The 20,176-nt window shown below is 36.6% G+C and overlaps 1 protein-coding gene across 1 annotated transcript; it reads right to left on the bottom strand.

Annotated features, from left to right (window-relative positions):
- Positions 1–1,738: 1,738 nt before the first annotated feature.
- Positions 1,739–14,854, bottom strand: igsf10 (immunoglobulin superfamily, member 10). The gene is made up of 10 exons (XM_024276829.2): positions 14,735–14,854; positions 14,016–14,269; positions 12,463–12,592; positions 10,888–11,278; positions 9,699–10,457; positions 7,827–9,533; positions 6,165–7,703; positions 5,053–5,956; positions 4,003–4,369; positions 1,739–3,826 (listed from the first exon to the last, which is right to left on the bottom strand). The coding sequence occupies exons 2-10, from the start codon at positions 14,210–14,212 to the stop codon at positions 2,276–2,278; spliced, it is 7,545 nt and encodes a 2,514-aa protein (XP_024132597.1). The 5' UTR covers positions 14,213–14,269; positions 14,735–14,854; the 3' UTR covers positions 1,739–2,275.
- Positions 14,855–20,176: the final 5,322 nt, after the last annotated feature.

The raw sequence follows: 20,176 nt of genomic DNA, 5'->3' as shown, positions 1-20,176 counted from the left end.
CAAAGGTCCATTTTCTACAGACACAAAATAACAATTTCTCTCAAATAATGTTCAAATGGTCCCACCAGATATTGACCTGTTTTCTGAGTCTCTAGACCCCTCTAATAAAACTCCTGTGGCTGGTCTGAGGCACACCTGTGCAATAATCATGCTGGCTAATCAGCAATGAGATTGGCAACACCTGTGAGGTGGGATAGATTATCTCACCAAGTAAGATTTGTGGACAATAATTTAGAGAAACTGACCATGAAGTTATCTTATGAAAAATGGTAGCAAAAACAAAAATGTTGTGTGTATATTTTTGTTTAGTGTAATTTAATTCTGGTAAGTTTTATTCAGTAAATTAAATTAAAAAAAAATGTTACTACTTTACCATAATTATTGTAGCTAATTGTTAGACCTGAAAATTATTTGTTGCTAGAAAAGATGAGAGTAAAGTTCAATTTTACATGCATAAGTAATGCTGAATTACATTTAATTATATTCTCATTAGTTGAGCAACAGTGCAACTAAAATTAGATTTTTGTTTTGCTTGCTTGAAATAACTTAATTCCAAAATTAGATGTTCAAATTGCTTTAGTGTGCCTTTATTATCCATGACTAAAGAAACATGAACTGCAAAACCATCACTGACTAAATACACACCCAGAGATCACACATGATTAATGGATTGTCATAACAGAAAGCCACATGAGGTGCCTCTTACCTACTCTGACTTGTGTTTGATTACTGGTTGGGCCACATATGTAAGTCATTTAATCCAGTGATGAAACAAGTAGCCTGCATTCCAACGTTTATGGAGAGCGATTCCTTCTCTTGTATATTTACTTGGTTTCTATCGCACTGCTCTGCACTGGCTCCAAACTCAGGAAATATTCTGTTTTTCTTGAGATGTCAAAAGCTGATTTACTGCTATTTGTGTATTTTCTCTGGTGCTTCCATTACACAGTAGCTATCTAAATGTGTAATACTCCAGCATTGGAAATAAAAAAAACACTGCTAAGAGTGAGTTAGCATTTTTATTACCCTTTAAGTGGATTGCTAACAAACAGGAAGGATGACTGGGAATAAAAAAAAAAAAAAATATAGAAATTCATAAGGAGAGTTTGATTGGTGGTGACTGGAGAAGTCCCATTTAAGGTTTTTCCATCCAACACTATTCTACAGTTTCAAATTGAGTTTTCTTTTTGCTGCTTGTTTAAAAAAAAAAACAAAAAACTTTATTTTTTTAGCAGGGTACATCATCATTAGTCCTTTTTCAATTTTGAAAAATACCCTCAGATATGACCTGATTTAAAAAGTCAAATGTCACAGTTACATACTTTAATAGACCTATTCTAATTTTACACAACAATCTCAGTCCCTCCAACTTTCTCTTAATTATTTTGCATCGAGTGGTTTGTTTTCTCTTCTAAATCTTAAAAAAAACATGTATTTGTCCTCTTAAATTTTTTTCATTGTCCCTTATTTGTTTTTAATCCTCTAGTTGGTCATATATTTTAGTTTAGAGTATAATATCAGCACAAAATTACTTCTAAAAAAGCAATGGTTCCCTTGTGGCATCTGCCCTGAACAGTAAAACAAAAGGTTATTTCAACAGCTGGAAATCTTAAACTGGTCTGGAAGATCTCAACTTCAGGCCCATGACTCCTTTAGTGTTCAAGAAAAAGTGCTTATTTTAAAAGTTTTTACTTCATTAAACTACAAATACTAACCATTTTTAGATTTAAATTGTATTTACACATGAAGTTAAAACACATTTTAACCTTTATTATTAAAAAGGGTTCAGTTTTGCACTGAAACATGGCACATATATTGTAAAACAAGTTTAAGATTGTTCAAAACAAAATGTAATTTGTTAACTATGAAACATATTTACAGTATATTTGGCTTTTTTATTTTTTAAACTAGTTCTTAAGTAAAAGAGTACAAGGTCTTAATGTGAAGTTTGCCATAGTTTGTCTGTTAGGGGGAATAAAAACTCTGTAACCAAAACAATAAAACATATAAACAAGTTTCCAGTTCTTATTTTCAAACAGAAAAAAGTACTTGTGATAGTATGCTACACTTGACCTCAGATCCGAGACATTAGACTTTACAGGTGTTCGTTGACAATATTACACAAACAGCTTGGTAGCACCACATTGATGATTTTGTACAGAAAAATGTACAAATTATTTATTTTCAAAGCTTGTTTCTTTTTTTATCCATGAGATTTCATTTAAAAAAAATCACCACAAGCAAAAAGTACAGTTTACTGAATTTACACTGAAGTTTAAAGAACAAGGACGTATATGACCTTAGAGTCTGTACCCATATGATTCCTGGCCATACATTTGTATTTACCAGAGTCTGATGATGTGGGTCTTTGGATAATAAGCGTGCCCTCAGGGTGGAGAAGTTCACTCCCCATAGGCCTGCCCTGTGCTGCAGTTGACAGAATTGTCTTATCAGGAAGCTCCCAGGTAATCTGTGGCTTGGGGAATCCAGTGGCAGCACACTTGAGCTGGATTGGTGTCCCAGGTACTACCCTTACAGTGGAAGGATGGACTGAAGTTATTCGTGGACGGTAAGCAATGATAGCTACTGGAATGGTGAGAACTGCTTCCCCAGCATCATTGTGAGCTCTACAAATATAGTTTCCTCTGTCACTGAGGGTGGTGTCCTTAACAACTAGAGTGCCATTTTCCACCAGCTGGTAGCGTCCAAGTACCTGAGGTCGAGTAAGAGTATGGCCTCCTGGAAGGGTCCAAAAGATTTTTGGTCGAGGACTCCCATCAGACAAACAGTGAAGGAAAAGGGGTTCCCCAGACATGCCACGTATGATACCCCGAGGTCTTGTTAGGATGTATGGCTTGTGCCCAATATTCAAAACTATTAGCTTCTCCACATATCCAAGGTTATTCTTCGCACCACATCTATATTTTCCAGAATCGTCTTTTTGCAAGTTGTAAATAACTAAGGTTCCATCATTGTTTAGATGATAATGAGAGCCATGGTATGCCCCAACACTCAAACGTGTTCCATTTGGCAACGTCCAAACGATCTCCGGCTTTGGGTACCCATGAGCAGAGCAGTTCAGAACAATACTTTTTCCAGCCCGAGAGACAATGCGTTCATTGAAAGGGTTCTCAAAAATTGGCCTTCGAAGCATATTAGCAACTTCTAGCTGTACTATCATCACTGCCTCACCCCCACTATTTCTCGCCATGCAAATAAAGTCGGCTGTGTCGGTGGCCCGCACATTGCGAATCTCTAGAGTCCCATTGTGGTGAACATTTATCCTGCTTCCAAAGTATGGTGCAGGAAGAAAAATGTTATCTGGCATTATCCAAGTGATAGTTGGAGGAGGGTCACCTTCAGCCTTGCAGTCTATGAGTTTCCTGGCATGTCTTGAGGTTACATCTTTGATCACAGTCCTATTTTGTCTGAATCCATTGATCACTGGTGGATGTCCTTCAATCTCCAATTTATATGTTTTTTTGTCTTCTCCCCCAGGGTTTCGAGCCACACAAACATATTCCCCAGAATCAGTTAGCTTCACATTCCTGATATCTAAGGAACCATTTACATGTATAAGGTGCTGTGCATTTGATGCTGCTATTTCATCATTATTTGGAAGCATCCAGAGAATTTTTGGTTTGGGCTCCCCATGGGCATCGCAGTCAAAGCGAACATTACCTCCAGGTTTCACCTTGGCATATGTCTGGTCAGGGTCACGTATCCTGGGGGCAGCTGTTACAACTGTGATATGTACGTGCATCTCATCTTTTCCCACCTTGTTTTCTGCATAGCAGGTATAGTCTCCTTCTTCTGACATACCGACCTGGAAAAAAAAACATGGTAGAGGTGCTAAATTTCATGTGAATGTGTATTTGTTTAAGTATTTGTCAGATTTTTTAGAACTATTTGTACAGATTTGAACAGAAAGCTAACCAGAATGTTACAACAAAATGTCTGGGGAGAATTTAGTGTTTTTTTTCTTTTTTACCAAGAACACACCTGGTTCACAAAGAGAGTCCCATTGTCAAACAGAGTATAGTGGCGCACTCGTCCTCGTCCATGGCCGTCGTCAGCCTGCAGAGCACTGTTAACAACTGTGCCATCTGGCAGACCCCAGGAGATCTCTGGTTTTGGTGCACCTGTGGCTTTACAGTCCACTTTCAGTTCATTACCAAAATGGATTTGCTTCTTTCCATAGGGCTTAGACTCTATTTTGGCTGGCTTCATTGAAACACTGACCCTCATTAGTTGAAGATCATCGCCTACTGTGCTTTGTGCCACACAAAAATACTCCCCAGCATCTTTATCAATCACTGTGTTGACAATAAGAGTGCCATTATCCAGAACTGTAATTCTGCTGCTCATCCTGCAAAAAAAAAAAAAAAAAAAAGTCACAACAATAAATCAATTACAAATAATAATAGACACAAAGAAAATTCATATATATAAAAAAGTAGGATTTTGAGGAGTTTTTGACAAAAAAAAACTCACAACAGAAAAATATTTTGGTCAAAAACTCTCAATTTGAAGAACTGATAATACCTAAACCACAGTCTTGTGAGGTTTTTCTTTTTTTTTTAAATCAATAATTGATTATGCTAAATTTATATAGTTGTTAGGTAATGAAATCTGTATATTTATAATTGTATAATTGTAGAATTAATGCAATTGAAACAAAATATGTCATAAATCTACCTTTTTATTTTATTATTTTTAATTTGATTAAATCTGTGATATAAAAATTACTTAATCAACCACGTAAAATAAGCAATGTATTAATGCAATTAGTTATTTATGTGCTAGGGCTTTAAGTGCAGAGTGTAAGGCCATTATTAAAAAAATCACAATGAATGCACCACTTTGATTAACCTTATTACTTTCTTTGTAAATAATTAGATAAAATATTTATATTTTTTATTTACTCTCATCAAGGTCAGCATAGCATTGAAAAATGCTTCACTCCTGTCTTTCATTTTGTTGCTTTTACATCTTACTAGTTTGCTTTTTTTCTGATTTTCATCTATTCTGTTGGTACATTATTATTATTACCTGTGCCAATGGTCAACAACCGCTCTAGATGGAAGTCTCCACATAATCTTTGGTTTAGGGTCTCCTGTTGCTAAGCAGTTGAGTCTCAATTGTTCCCCATAAGACAGTTCTGTAACAAGCTCAGAGGTCTTCACTATCTGAGGTGCAGACTGCTGTGTCTCCACTGTCAACGTCACAACTCTTCGCTCTGAACCAGTAGAGCTTGTAGCAATACATTCATAGTTTCCGTTATCTGCAGGAGTCACAGCTCTTATAGATAGTGTTCCATTTTTAAACAAAGTTGTCCTTTTGTTACTGGAAGGCTTGTCAAGAAGAATAACTGATCCATCACGGAGGACCCAGTGTACAGTTGGCTGAGGGGAACCATAACCAGTGCAAGGTAGCCAAAGGTTTTGACCTAGGTTTGGCTTCAACTGTTGACGTTTTTCCTCTAAAATGTTTGGTGGAGCTGCTACCACCTGCAGTCTGACTGTAGCGGTATCAGCTCCAGCTGGGTTGCTGGCAATACACTTGTAAAAACCTCTGTCAAAAACAGAGACATCTTTAATGGTAAGAGTCCCTTCAGAAGATACTGATACTCGTCCTTTTTCTGGGCTGTGTCCCCTGATTTGAGTCCTGTTAGCCAAGATCCAAGAAATTGTGGGCATTGGTCTGCCTTCTGCTCTACATGTCACTTCCACCGTACTTCTCGTGTGAGATTTGATTTCTCGCATTCTTGGTTCCAGTATCCGTGATGGATAAGCTACCACAGAGAGAGTGACCAGAAGTTTATCTGATCCATAATCATTCTCAGCAAGACAGAGGTACTGGCCATGGTCTTTGATATTGGCTTTCTGAATGGATAGAGTGCCATTGCTCCACAAGTCAAACTTGCCCATCCTTCCTCTGATGCTAACTGTGCTTCCTAAGAGACAGAATAATTAAAGACAGAAAACAATTTCAGTATCATAACTAACATAAAAAAATAAATAGAATAGAACAACAGCAAAATGGCAGCAAACACATGAAGAAAACTATGTTCCTGAACTGCAGAGACATAACATAATTATTATACCTAAAAGAAATAAACTTTGGTTTTCTCAGTGTTACCCACTGATGCCATTGCATGTTACCTGTGCTAGAGAAACGCATCCAGGTTATTACAGGTTGAGGGTTTCCAACAGCCTCACATGGCAGGAAAGCATCCGAGTTGGACAAAACAGTAAAACTAGCTGCGTTTCCTCCAATTATCTTAGGCTTGCTGCTGATACCCTTTGATTTTGGTTCAAATCCAGAAGCACTGAAAGATGGGGCTTTGTTGTCTGTTATTTTATCATAAATTGTAGATTTAGAATTTTCCAGCTCTTTATTGAATGGAACAGGAAAGTTGTATCCTGACTGAGTTTCAGATATGGTCATCTTGTCAAAGGTAAGGTCTTCATCTTCCCTATTTCTTGCACCACTGCTTTGCAAAGTTGGTTCGAGTCTTTTTACCGACGTGTTGGTGGTATCGTGTTGTTTTTTCTGTGTCTGGGGCTGTTTGTTGATGTCAATTTTGTTGGACGCTGCTGTGTACGGCTGTTTTAATGTGTTAGGAACTAATGTAGTAGTTGGCTTTTGTGCAGAGAAGGTCACTAAAGGAGTTTTGTTAGTGGTAAAGACATTGAGACTGCTAAAATCTTCTTTCGCCGTCCTGTTCATTTTCCTCGGTGGTATGTTGAGAGAACTGTAAGATGATGCAATCTGCTGAGGTTGTGTGGTCTCCTCCATTGTACTTTCCATGACTGTTATATCAACAGAAGAAGATAAAGTTGTGGTGGTTTGCGTTGCTTTTGTGGTTCCAGGTTTCTTGAAGAGTCTCCTGCCCTGGAAGGGCCTCCTCCTTCCCATTCCTTTCCATCTCCTGATCCCACCAGTCTTTTGCCTGATTGTATTGACATTATCAGGTAGTGCCCCAGACCCAGATGACAATATGTCCTCAGGACTTTCAATTACATGTGGGTTGACTGTGGGTGGAGAGGGTAGAGTCTGTAATTCTGGCGGTGATCCAGCAGTGGTGGAAATTTTGGAATAACAAGGTAAGCTCGTAGTGGTAAAATGGTGAAAGGTTACTCCTGTTGTTCTCAGTTCAAAGTCTGATGAGTCTAAACGTTCATACTTATCCGCTGTTGAACTTTGTTTACTAGGTAGTGGCAGATTCTCAAGCTTGGTCGGTGGGCTGGTTGTGGTGGTAGATGCAACAGGGGTGGTTGTGATTAGAATATTTGCTGTGGTTGAGGCTTTTGTTGCAAGTGATGGTTTCCTTAATCTGCTTAGTTTCTTTGGCCTATCTCGTCCTCCAAAAAGCCGGTTCCAATAATTTCTTTTAGGAACAACCTTAGAAGTACTTGAAGTTGTGGTTACTGACACCTTTTTGTTTGTAGAATCCCTTGTAGCATCCATGTCAGGAGAATCAGCAGATGTTATGTCCTCTGCTGTGACCTCTGCTACATATCTACCATGAATGGAAGGGAGATTTGAACGAATGTAATCACTTGTGGTAGAAGTTGAGGTTTTCTGAGTAGATTTAAGTCTTTCTGTTGTGCTCAGATATGGACTGAAGGAAGGTTTTGGTGCTTTGAGCTGGACATCAGTGACTACAGTCTTCTTGCTGCCTTCATCAGAATTGCGATCTTAATAAAATATAGAACATAAACATATATTTTAGTAAACAATAAACAGAAACAGTTATTAGCCACACAGTGATGTTTGTAAAAGACAAATAAAAATGATTAAAGTACTTGAAATGTCCTCACCTGTTGTGAAATTAATTTGAATTGGAACAGAGGTATTTTCTTCCTTCCTTACAGTTGGTTGTTTGACTCTATTGATGAAGGACTTTATGTCAGTAATTCTACCAGGTTTAACAATTCTCCTGCGACCATGAAAGGTTCTCCTGCGACCTTTTCCTTTAATTTGTGGAATGATTTGAATCTGCTGCTGAGAAATGATGGTAGACCCAGCAGATAGGCCTGGAGATTTTATTGTCTGGGTAGTATGAAAGGTGATCTCGTCTTGCAATCTCTCCGTGGTAGTGATTGCTGTGAACGTGGTCTGGCTGGCAGCATCTGTGTGGACAACAAGCTCTGCTGGTTTTGGGCCGTCCTTCATAGGAGTAGTATTAGTATCTGTGGTTATCAAAAGTGCCCCGTCCGTAGATGTTTCTGTATCTGTATTGCCCTTTTCTAAAACCTTCAGCTGAGTTTCTGGTGCAATGTGTTGATTGATTGGATGTGTATTTGTCAGATGTATGGTGGCTATTTCTTGTGAGTAAAACTCACTTGAAGTTGGGAGGTGTGTGGATGTGGATTTATCAGTTGCTACTGGATTTGTATATTCTTTTGCTTGTCTTGAATGACTATAATGTCTCACTGAGTTTTCTATGTCAGGATTCTTGAGTACATCTGATGTAACTGGGTAAGTTTCTCCTATTTGTGTGAGAGCTGTTATTTGTGGTGTTGGCTTGACTATCTCTGGGTCAAAAAGGGAGTGTTTGTTATCATGATCCTCACCAGAGCCAATTTCGCCACCATCAGAAAAAACATTATTGTTTTCATATTTTGCCATCTCTTCTTTTAGGTCACTCTTTGTTCTTAATCCTTCCTGAGCCTTTTTCATCAATTCTGCAAATTTTTGCGGATCGACTTTTTTAGATGCTTTATTAAAGATCCTGCTACTCCCTACATGTCTGTTGCGAGCTGCCACTCTCCTCCTTTGCCACTGTCTACCTCCAAAACCTTTTCTGCCCTGAAATCTGGGTTTTGGATAAGGCCGATCAGAGGTGATAGTCCGGGATTCCTGACTAGTTCTGTAGTTGGGACTGAAAGAGGGCATCTCACTAGGGCTGATGAATTTTTCGTCTGAACTAGAGTCAATTTTGACTTCCAGCACCATCCCTGATCCCTCATTTTCCACAACTGGTTTCGGCTTGAGTATTTCTTCGGTGACTGTCACTTGATACACAAGCAGGTCCAAACCAAGATGGTTGGCAACCAAACACCTATAAAATCCTCTGTCCCTCTTTGTAAGGCTCTGAATTGTCAACGTTCCATTTTCATAAACACATTTGTTCCCTTCAGATCTGTCCAGTATTGAGTGGTCTGGGAGAATCCATGAAACTGAGCCCTCAGGACTACCAGAGGTGGTACAGTCAAGAACCAAACTGTCACCTAATGACGCTGACAGATGAAGACCATTGACCTCCATCTCTTCCACATCAGGTGAAAGGACTGTCACACGAAACATGAGGATATCTGCATCCAGGTAATTTGTGGTGATGCACCAGTAGAGGCCGGTATCCGAGGGAACTGCACCTCGAAGACTGAGCTCCCCCTCAGCAGTGATTATGATCCTCCTGTCTTGACTGAAATAAGGAGCTCTGACTCTGCTTCCATCAGGTAAAATCCATTCCATTGAAGGCTTTGGTTCACCCTTTGTATGACAGCTCAACTGTGCCACACCACCTATGTTTAAAGGTACACTTTATGTTATTCTCCATTGTTTTCATAGAATATGATTAAAAAAAAAAAAAAACAAAAAAAAAAAACAATAAGAACTGATATTTACCCATATTACCAGAGACTACAATCATTGTTTAAAAAGTGTGAATGCTTTTTGTTCATTCTTACCCGTGATTACAGCATGCTCTGTCTTGGTTTGATTGTCTTGCTTGATTGTGGTCCATGCATAGCGGTCCTTTCTAGGTGGATTGTTTTCCAAGCGTATGTTGACCACAGATTGGTACTTGATATGCAGAGTAGAGAAGGTTGTAGAAGTTCGGTCAAGCTGAAGTCTCACCTCACCTTGCAATAACCATGCCGGAGAAGCTTTCATCTCAGCTTCAATGTTTGTGTCCGTTCCTTCGTCTTCATCCTTTACCTGGCTGTATCTGTACACCATTTCTGGTGTTCGAGCCAGCATCAAACCTCTTTCTAGCCTCAAAGGTGAGTCACTGTAAGCAGTAAGAACCCCCCACAGCTGTTGGATGTGTTCATAATCAATGTTGCATACTAAATATGTAGTTACTTGAGTGGTAAGCATAGTGACATTGTTTCCCTCTTCCTCCTCAATGGTTTGCGTAGGGTTCTCAAAAGCAGTGGGCCTCTGGACAGTGCAGGAAAGACTCGCATCTTTGTGAAGGTGGTCAGTCAGGTTTAGTTGTATGGAGCCTAACGGGGCGATGAAGTCCTTGGGGTAAACTGGAGTGAAGTCGCCCTCCTCCAAGGTGATGTTTTTCCTCTTTAGATGAGACTCGATCCATGGTTTGGTACAGCTGAAGGCATCATTGTGGAGCAGGGTTAGGCGTCTGTTACGAGAGGCAGGGTTTGCACAAACAGGACACAGCTGGCCCTTTGGATATCTTCTGTCTCGCTTGCATTTCAGCACACCTGGAAACAATTATCAAGCAGTTTCACATTCAGTAGGTTTCAGGGGAGAAAAGAATATTTACAGTTTCCACATCGTAAGCCAGGCAGTCAAATCAAAACTTGACAGTAAGACAGGACAGAGTTTTGCAAGAATCACGTCATCAATAAAAAGCAGCATTTTTGTTCTTCTAGATTTTAATGCCGTCTGTGGCGTTTATGATGAACAATATTATCTTCTGTTTCCAGTGAGGTCATTGGAAAGATTTGTTTCCCTTAGATATCTCTATCTTGCTCGAAGTGCAACAGCAGAATCAACATTTTTAGCATAAAAAAGTGTGCGCACAATTTGGCTCATTCTTCTAAATTATTCTAGTTTACAAGTAAGGATAGTTTGCAACATTAGTTCAAATGAAAGTATCTGCAAGTACTTTCAAGATTCTTTACCACTCACCTGTGTTCCTCTCAGTCCACACAGACAGCCACCTTATACGACAGTCACACTTCCAGGGGTTAGCATGGAGGAAAAGGTTTTCTAATTGATAGCAGCCTGAGAAAATATCTGCAGGAAGAGTGGTCAGCAGGTTGTCCGACAAGTGAATGGTTCTCACTGAGGAAACCTTGAAAACTTGGCTGTGTCTCATTGTGATGAATGTATCTGGATGGAGCTGTTGGAGGTGGTTGTTTTCCAGATTGATGAGCTGCAAGTTGGTCAGGCCGTACAAAGCTTCCGGATGAATGAATTCTATCTGGTTGTGGTCAATGTAAAGTTTTAACAGTCTGTCCAGACCTTTGAATGTCTCCTTGTTGATTTCCTTTAATTTGTTGTGTGACATCTTTAGCACCTGGAAGAAATGGTTGTCAAACAAAACAGACTTAAAATTGATTTCCAAACATTAATTGTCAAAATTTAACACATTTAAAAAATGGACATTGAATCTGTCAATTCATTTTTGTACAAATTGAATGAAGAAGAATAAAGAAGTTAACTCTAGGAAACATTTCAAGATACAATTTGATTTTGTTGGTGATGAAAGTGTTTAAAATGTTTTATGACTGTGTTCTTCAGTAACAAAATAATGGCTACGTAATACAAATGTGTTACAGCGTGTTCTTTTTTTGTGTTAACACAGTTAACCCCTAAATGCCTATTGATGCAAATATGCATCAAATATTGTTGGCTCCAAAATTACCTTATTTTAAGTAACAACACGAAAAAAAAAAAAAAAACATAAATGCATATTTCCATAACTGTAAATCATTTCTGGTGTCAAGAGTTTAAAGTCCCGTTCCAACTACATATTTTATCTACTGTAAAATCTGGTCTTCTAGTTATAATTATGCCGTTTTAAGCCAAATAAAAAAAATCTGTCATTTTTAAGACATATTTTCAGGTGCTCATTAGAAATTTGCCTCTGGGTTGTGTGCACGAAGTTACTCCATATACATTCCCCAGCATTCCTTGGTTTACACTCTCTCCTGCTAGCTTATAGCTCCTCACAATTCCAGCTAATATTAGCATAGCCAAAAAAAAAAAACAAAACAAAAAAAAAAAACGGCGAGCAATAATGGAGCTGTCCAGCTGTAAAGTTTTGAGCCAGATGACGTACTTGGATTTATTTGTCTACAAGCAGATCTATCAGAATGGAGCAGAGCAGAGAGATTGCTCCCCCAGCTGTTGGGTTGCTGGATCTTTGTCCGCTCCTGATTAATCACAATTTGAATAAAGCAATATTCAGAAGCATTACTCTTTTATACATGTCCTCCATCATGAGAGAAACGCTACAAGAGCATGTTAAAACACCAAAAGCTCCCATTTTATTGGAGTGGTTCTTTAAGTATTGATTAATAACTAAATATTTCTGCATAAAAATAACCATATCATAACACAGTGTTTATTGGAGAGTTAGTGATTTGTTTAACTGTTTGTAAAATATCTGTCTATTTGAAAATGATAAAATAATAAATACTCTTTTTTTGCATAGTCAAGCATTATCACACCTAATAAAAGGCTGGCTGAGTACTTTACCTGTAGTGATGTGAGATCTTGAAAGGCTCTGTCTTCAACACTGTGTATGGTGTTGCTATGCAACAGCAATAGCTGCAACTTTGTAAAGCCTGTGAAGTCATTCTCTCCCAGGGTTGTAATACTGTTGTACCTAGAAGCACAAAAACATAATATTCAGTCTTTCATATTAGCTGTTTTGTTTAAGTTTACAGAAAATACACACATGCACACAGTCCTCTTCTAAACTCATTTTAATTGAGAACTGAATCATTTTTACACATTTGTTTTGGTTGGTCTGACTGAGTTGTAAAACAGAAATTATACATTTTTAAATACATTCTCTGTATTTAAAGATTTTTTTTCTTTTATTTGACAATGTTTTACTCTAACTTGAGTTATAAACCATCCATCCATTCATGTCTGTTGCAGAGTCACACACTCATGCAGATCAAGGGGCAATTTAGAAATGCCAAATACGCAGTGAAAGAGAGTACTTTATACTTCCAAATGAACTCTATAACTTTTTTTGTAACACTGAGAACTGTTCTGAATATGGTTCATCAGATCAGCATTAAATCAACAGTAAGTAAAAACAAGTACAATCCCTCTTCTGCTACATCCAGTGTACTTGATCTGGACAAAATGTTGCATAAAAAGATAAACATTTGGTCTAAAGAAAGCTTCCATGCAATATAAGGCAGGACTGCACAAGACCGCATAGTTTTGAGTGTTTTCATTCTCAACTGGAGAAGAGAGCAGCTGCTTTCCTCTTTCATTCATGATTACTGTGACATGTATCAGCTTGTCATAACAGAGAGAACACTCATTGGTAATAATAGCAGAGACGCTGACCTCCCTCTTGTACACCTAAACCTGACCTAAGAGTGAGGACTCCGAAACAGAATTATTATCCAGCAATAATAGCAAATTATATCTATAAATCCAAGAATTTGCCTTGCTTTTATGTAGTGATAAAGTTTTTTTTTCTTTAGATGTGGCCATAACTTTAAAAGAACTAAAAAAATGTTGCTGTTTCCAAGCATCTAAATAATGATCAATGGCTTTTTATACCAGTTGCAAAACAATTTTAAAAGAATCAATTTGGGAATTCAATGCACATTTTTTTTTGTTCTCATTGCATTTCACTTTAATAACGTGCTTTTGAGGGGAAAATTCAGGAGACAAACATTCGCTCCCTCAGAAGGACTTAGCCTTCCTTCATTAATATTCCTTCATGTGTATTAGAAGTCACTTCAGCTTTAATTAAACCTTAAATGGGTTTATTAAAATATATAAAATTAATAATTGCACAAATGTTCTCAATTAGTGCACATTTTTGTTTCAGACAAATATTTATGTTATTATAATTTACATTTTTGCTTGTCTAGAGTCTAAAAGTTTTTCAATGAATAACAAGCATGTGGTCAATATAAATATGTGTTTCTGTTTGGACCATTAAACTGCAAATGTGGAAGCTAACAGTGGCCTCTTTGTTATTATAGTTTAGTATAAGTTAAATAAATCATTCTAATTATTCCTTCCTCTTGAAGCCCGAGAAGGAACAGAACACTTACCCGAGGTTAATTCTTTCCACAGCTGCCGGGAAGTGGTCCGGGAGAGCGGTCAGGTATCTGAAGGTGCAGTGTACTTCAGCGGGGACGTGACAGACACATGATTTGGGACAGTCGGCTCCTGACAGCTGCACAGCAGCCAGAAACAGCAGAACCCTGAGCGTCCACATCAGCATGACAGAAGAACTGCACAGTCTCATCTTCAACAGGGACTGAGTTTTAGCTACACTTTAACCTCGGCCATGAATAAAATCCACCTGAAAAGAAAAGGATTGACACTGAGGAACTTTTCTGAGATAAACCAAACTATTTATTATCTATTATACTAAAGGGTAATAAAAGCTGTTACAATAAATTTAAAAATACTGGTAAATTGGAAAGGTTTTGGTGAATAAAAAACATAGATTTCTAGCTTTTTAAAATAATGAGATGAAATATTATTTAAGAACTTGATAAGAAAAGATTCCCTTCATGACTCATAGACATATTCATTAAATTTTTTTGGATAAAAAATAAACAAAACTTAAAGATAGGTAATTGTAAGACCTCTAAATAATCATCTGGTTAGCAGTTTTCACCAAATTTAAGGCAAAATAAAAAAAAATATTAATGCTAAATCAAAAAACTGTTTGCAATGTATGCATTTTATTTATTAATTTGAGATAAGAGGAATTCTCCAGGTATAAATAAACATACATTTTCACCTCTAAGAAGTGCATTACCTCTGGTGTCTCTCACTGCATTGACAGCTGTTGAGATGAACTTCCAGCGCACACAGGGAAGAAATAAAGAAATCCTGATGAAAAAGTTTACAGTCCACATTCAGTTGCAGCAGAACTTCAGTTTGATCCTTTTCCCCGAGTGTCTGAAGAACAGATCATGGACCAGAGGCATTTCTGTGTAAGTGCCTGCAGCTGAGTGCAAACTTTTTGCCTCCTCCGCCCCCCTGCAATCTGCTGCTGTGCAATTTGAGAGTAACTTCAACCGAGGAGTGCTCGAGAGAGGGGGGCTTGTTCTATAAAACTCAGATGAAATATATTACAAACAACAGCTATCGTCCAACAACAGCAACAGATTATTCATTTAAATCCCTGGGAACAACAGTGATTTATCAAGTGCCAGCAAAGAAATCCTGTCTAGGTTATGCCATCAAGAGCTTAGATGTGATACGCCAGATGATCAGTAAATAATTAGCAACTTTTGCCTTGATCTTTGTTAGCAAAACTATGACAAAAAGGCAGATAAATATTGAATTTGATGTGATGTATATAATAAAGAGTGGTGTTGTCTGGAAAATAAAAAGTTATTTTTTCTAAAGTCCCAATCCAACTTTACATTTTTTTTTGTTGTAAAATCATTCTCAGTGGTCTTTGAATTGTTATGATGCTGTTTTTAGCCTAAATCAAAGAGTCTGTTTCATTTTTTAAGACATATTTTATGCAGCTCTCTAGAAATACGATTCTTGACTGTTGGCGCAGAAGTTAGCTCCGCTAATTTCCCATTGTGCCTTTGTTTGTTGTCTCTCCTAGCTTAGAGCATCTAACAAGTCCAAGCTAACATTAGCGTAGCAAAAAAAAACAATAATGGAGCCATGCAGCCATATAGTTTAGAGCCAGACACCAGCTCAGACGAGGGAAATTAAGACGCTAATAGTTCTATTTGTCTGCAAGTGGATGCTTCAGAATTGGAGTGGAAAAGGTAGACTTTAACACGCCCATTTCAGTAGCTGTGTCATTAGGCTGAGTATTTTTCAAGCATCCAGTTTTCATCTGCTCCTGATTAAACATGATTTTTTTTTAATTAAGAAAAATTATTAAAAAACGCAGCTTTAATCGTAAATTATTTTATATAGGTCCTCTATTACAAGAAGCCCTGCGACAGACTGGCGACCTGTCCAGGGTGTACCCCGCCTTCGCCCTTCAGTAGCCGGGATAGGCTCCGGCACCCCCGCGACCCCGAAAGGGAAGCAGCGGTCAAGAAGATGGATGGATGGATGGATATTACAAGAAAAATGCTATGTAACACATTAAAAGCACAAAAAAAACAATTTTCATTAAAGTGGTTTTGATTGTTTTAAAGTCACCATAACCACATTGATGTACTATTATTTGTAGTACAAATGTAATAATAATAGTATTTTTTATCCCCTTTTGCTGCTTAAATGATTTACATAAAAATATACTTTTTGAGTTGCATATACCTTAAATTATTTTAACTATTTTCGTTGTTTTTCCTAGTATTCATAGTGTGGATTTTAACATTGTATTGAGTTTTTTTCTTTTATTTATTTCTTCCTGGATATGAAACAGAATGGCTCTTTCAGGATTTTTATGTGACAATAATGACAATAAAGTCTATTCAATAATAATATTTCTGCTTTACCATATTCAAATTTGCCAAAAAGTGTGTAGTAACATGTTTAAATTAAAAAATGAAAAGTTCTCAAAATAATTGTCTTTGTTATGACTGATTGGATTTTAATTGACAGTATTATGAATTTCAATTCCACTCAAGTAATTTAATGTCTTATTTCTTACTTATTCTGAATAAAAAAAATACATTATGAAGCTTTAACGTTTGAGACTTAATTTATTTCTGTCAGGAAATGCTTTTAAACTAAATTGAGTTGTGAGGTTTTTCTTTTGTTTAGCGTGATCATTTTATTTTCTCTTCTTTCTCTTCATTTTTACAAAAAACAACAGACTCAAACTAACCTGATGTATTGCATCATATCTTAAAATTTTGGGGCAAAATTTGTTAAATTTCAAAAACAATGGAAGACAGACAAATTCTTATTCAGTTTTTTATGATTGTTCTTGTTTTAGTGGTTGGCCAAATTAAATGGAAAATCTATGTGATGAAAAGTTCGGAGAGTGCTTTATAAAACCTGTGTGTGGATATGTGGCTGAAAACGAGATTGTTTGTGAACATTTTCCTGAAGTTGATTCTGATCCATTGGCTCTTTGGCAAAAATAATGTTTCTCTTTTGACTGTAATGCACTCCAGATGATCCAGCACCACAAAGAGTGTCCTACTCTTCAAGACGCAGAGCTTCTGAATTAAAATACAGACATTTACAACTGGCAGCTATTGTGCAAAATGTTAATGTAAACTATCCTTATATAAATAAAGTTTAAGAAATTTAAGATCCCCAAGGTTATAGTCAAAAACATTAGTACTCTTAAAATAGTAAAAAATCTTTACTAAAAGTTATTCTTGCGAAAATTTTACTTGATTGGGTGTAAAGTTGTCATTATGTTCTTTCATTATGAAGTTGTATTAGTTCATTCTCAGCAAAAAAAAAAAAAAGGCTCACTTAGAAACTGACTTTTGTATGATAACCCTGACGCTATTTGTCAAAAATGGTGTTGATCACAACAGAAAAATGCATCAACAAATCTTTACTTTGTAACACACACTGTGGACTGTTGACATTAAAATAAAACATAGATTTTAAAGTTGTTCTTTCTTCAGAGTTAAGTTATATTTTTTATTTAATACCTTTAGTCTGATCTAACGGTGAATGTCTTCATTGTCTCTTGGAGTCACAGCAGGAAATTCTCTTTTATATTGGCGAAAGAAATATTTCTAGCAGAATTATTAATGATTTAATTTGTCTTTTAGGAATGGTTAAGAATTGCTAAATAAATGGATGCACGAATGAATAAATAATCCCATGAAAGCAGGAGGATCTTGTCAGCAACATTATAGAAGAGCCGATGTTTCTGGGTCAGTGAGTATTGAATATTTTACTAAACACAACCAGATGCATTTTGCCTCATTGGTGAAAACAGAGTTTGAAAAACACCGAAAAACAAATCCAAGCTATTTATTCAAACTCGATTTGTGTTCGCTTTTGATTGATTCTAACTCAGTTTGTTTGGAAATTGCCTCAGTTGGCAGTGTCAGAGTTTTTCTGTAAAATGCATTAGCAAAAAAAGAGGATTTCTCCACACATCAATGTTTTATTCTGAACATTTACAGACACGCAACACTGTTATTGTATATACATACTGTGGTCTTGTGGTACAGTCTTACACAAAGGCAGAAAAGTTTTTTTTTTCCTTTTTTTAATGTTTTATGACCTTTTCTTACTCTAGCAACTCATCAGAATGCACGCTAAACTTTAGCTTCTTTTTTAATTTACATCAAAATATTGGCTTCGCTTGTTTCCATTTTTTTATCTCTAATTTTTACACTCAAGATGTCATATTAATCCACATAATAAAGCTTTCCAAGGAGAACTTGAGTAGTATAATATTTTTTATTGATTTATTTTTACTATCTATTTCTTCCTCCATATTTTACTCTCTTGTGTTTTGCTTTACTGCTGCTATCTGGAACTTCATGACGCCATTTTCCTGATCACAAGCCAGCTTTGCAGATACATCCAGCACCCTTTTATGTTTTCCATTTGTAGTTTTGATCTTGTTTGAACTAATTAAAACCTTTTGTTTCAGAAAATGTTAAACTGTGTCATCTGCATGAAATCATTCAGAGTTGGAGTTAAGAGCCAGAAGCCCCATTATGGAGCTGCTTGTGTTTCTAGCATTGGTGTGTTTCTGAGGTCACTGGCTGATGTGCTGCATTCTTGTTTACATGTCAATCTCTGACCTCAAAGATCCCAGAAGTCATTTATTTGAGGAACTGTGTGTTTGCTGCTTTGTCTATTCCTCTGATATCAGAAATCGAGTTTCTCTGTCAAACAGATTCACACATAACACAGATCAGTATGATACAAACTGTTCACAGAAACCTGCTAATCATAATGGCTTTATCTTAGAAATTTGACTAATATTGCATTTTGAGGCAACTAAGTTTATTTTTATTGTTGACTCACATTTAATCAGACAGATTTATAGCCAAGTCCACTGAATGTTAGTTCTCTATAAATACTGTAACTACTATAAATACTATAACTTTGCATAAACACGTCTTTATCTGCTTATTTGAACATTATATAATCAAAGTGAGCCAAAGAAAATAGCCAAATAATTGTCTAAGTTTCATTTTGCTTTGTTTTTTAATTTTTTTTGTTTTGATATTATTTAATTATCTAATCTGTTAACATTATTTAAAATAGATCTAATTTTGTACAAATATCCAATAGCAATCTGTTTAGTATTTTTATGTGCCTTACACGTGGTTTCAAGTACTTTTTATTACATTTGAAAGTTTAATACGTTTAAAAGGGCCATACCTTGATTTTCTTAAGCCTTTCAGATTAAACTATATCCACATATATGATCATTTATTATCTTTGGAACAATAAAAAAAAAATATTTATAAAATATTAGTCATTTTTTGTGAGTTTTTTTCCTTCCGGAAGTAAAACGACCCGATTCCTGAAGCTCCGCCTGCTGCTGTGTGTGGCTGCAACGCATTTCATAATGCCATCCTTGAGTCTTTCTTTCTTTGTTTCTCCCACGAAAATAAAATGTATTCACATTTCTTCAAAGACGGCTGCAGATACCACTAATCTACCCTTAGCAGCCTCAGCCATTGCTACACTGGTTCACAACACATCAAAATACAGCTTTGGGGCTCTTTATAGTGAGGATTGAACAGTATAATACACTTAAAAGCTCAAAAAGTTGGTTTTTCATGATATGGCCCCTTTAATCTTTTTTTTTTGTTTTTTGATGCTGTTAATGCACAAAGTTGATTTCCACTTGGACAGATTAAATGTGTAAATGCTAATGATGGGTAATTAATACTGCAAAGCTAAATCCCAGAATCTGCTAGAAGAATTGTTCCAAGTAGCAGTAAAACTTGTCACTCAGTCACCCAAATCTACAGTTGTCAAGTTCATAAAACTTCAGCTGTTCGGTTGCATTGCTCGTATCTGACATATTGCTTTTCCTCTTTCATCTTGTAAATGTTTAAGCGGATAGATAGAAAGTCAGCCTGAGTTAGAAGTTAGTCTTTTAGTGTGACTTCCACATATCTGATCTTTCACCTCTTAGGTTAGCAAAACAAACGTCTTTTCAGCTGAAGAGACCCAAAGGGACCCTATAGAGGAGGAGTTCTGAGTGATGAGGGAAGATGATTTAGGACATATATTTAGCTAAGTGATTGCAATTGAGGCTTAAAAAGGGAATATTTTAAATAAAATATTGTCATGATTCTGCCCCACATTCACCTGCCTGATTGCTCATTCTGAA

Source organism: Oryzias melastigma, linkage group LG13, assembly GCF_002922805.2.
Source record: "Oryzias melastigma strain HK-1 linkage group LG13, ASM292280v2, whole genome shotgun sequence".
In the NCBI taxonomy this organism is placed as follows: domain Eukaryota; kingdom Metazoa; phylum Chordata; class Actinopteri; order Beloniformes; family Adrianichthyidae; genus Oryzias; species Oryzias melastigma.
Note: the sequence above shows the minus strand (reverse complement) of the source record. Positions and strands in the feature narration are given on the sequence as shown.